The sequence below is a fragment of the Otolemur garnettii genome, unplaced genomic scaffold (assembly GCF_000181295.1).
Source record: "Otolemur garnettii isolate 467f Iridium unplaced genomic scaffold, OtoGar3 scaffold00083, whole genome shotgun sequence".
In the NCBI taxonomy this organism is placed as follows: Eukaryota; Metazoa; Chordata; class Mammalia; order Primates; family Galagidae; genus Otolemur; species Otolemur garnettii.
This window is the reverse complement of record NW_003852478.1, coordinates 4,835,624-4,836,908: the sequence shown is the minus strand read 5'-3', so window position 1 is coordinate 4,836,908 and position 1,285 is coordinate 4,835,624. Positions and strand designations below refer to the sequence as shown.

Here is a 1,285-nt window from a genome sequence, read left to right as displayed (position 1 = left end):
CAACCCCTGGCTATTTTGTTGTTGCCGCTCTTAATGTTTTTCGGTGGCCCGAGCTGGATTCAAACCCGCTACCTTAGGTGTATATGGCTGGTGCCCTAGCCACGTGAGCCACAGGCGCCGAGCTGAGAACCAACTCTTGAAGAGAACCACAAATTGTATAAATAAAAACCTATATATGGGTAACTTTATGAGTAAAATAAAGAAAAAGTAACAGTAACATAACCAAGTAAAGGACCATGTGTGGTGGTTCACGCCTATAATCCCAGCACTCTGGGAGGCTGAGGTGGGTAGATTGCTTGAGCTCAGGAGTTCGAGACCAGCCTGAGCCAGAGCCAGACCCTGTCTCTAAAAATAGCTGGGTATTGTGGCAGGTGCCTGTAGTCCCAGCTACTTGGGAGGCTGAGGCAAGAGGATTAATTGAGCCCAAGAATTTGAAGTTGCTATGAGCTATGATGCCACAGTACTCTACCCAGGGTGACAAAGTGAGACTTTGTCTCAAAAAAAAACTAACAAAGTAAAATTAAATTCAATTTTTTCCTTTATTTTTGCATTAATTCACTATTAATAAAATGGTAAGCTTGACTAAACTCTTGATTTACTTAAATGAAATACAAAACCTTGGTAAAAATTACATCACTTTTTAGTTGAAATATTAAGGACAACTTTTTTCCAGAAACATTCTCATATTAGTAAAATCTGCTATGTTTTACCTTCATTTTTGACATTGCTTGTCTGTAAATCTGTGGGATGGCCTTGAAGTGAAAGGCGAGGCTGCTGTAAGCGGCTAATCATAGGCTGTGGGGACACTCTGCTGTATTCTATTCCCCGAGCAGGAGACCGTGAGCGAGGAGAATTTCTGGGTGACTGCTTAGGTGAGGGCCGAGGTGAATTGCGCGGTGACGGTGAAAACCTGTTCACTGCAGGGTACACAGCATGATGCATGTTGTCATCTTCATCGTCTAGACTCTGTGCATCAAGCTCCTGATCACTGAAAGTGCCCCGCCTGGTAGAATTGCAGGAAGAGCCAGAACTGCGCCGAGACGTGGTCGCTGCATATTCTTGCCGGAGACCTGGTAACAATGAATATTATTTTATTTAATTATATTTTTAAACATTTAAATATTCTTAAAATTTAAAAGTAAAGGGTTACCACTAGGAAATTCAAGTAGAAATATCAGGTATAAAGGAAACCCCCCCTTTCCACTTTTAGACATCTTCCCATATAAGAATGCATAAGCTTCATCTGAAGGTATTTATTTATTTATTTATTTATTTTGAGACAGAG

General features: G+C 41.0%; 1 protein-coding gene across 2 annotated transcripts in view; it reads right to left on the bottom strand.

Annotated features, from left to right (window-relative positions):
• The window catches only part of SLAIN2 (SLAIN motif family member 2), an 80,016-nt gene that overhangs the window by 42,815 nt on the left and 35,916 nt on the right, over positions 1 to 1,285 (bottom strand). For both annotated transcript variants that reach the window (XM_003794590.3, XM_012808102.2), the window contains exon 5: positions 711 to 1,070. In XM_003794590.3, coding sequence (XP_003794638.1) covers positions 711 to 1,070 — 360 coding nt within the window. The remainder of the gene's footprint in view (positions 1 to 710; positions 1,071 to 1,285) is intronic.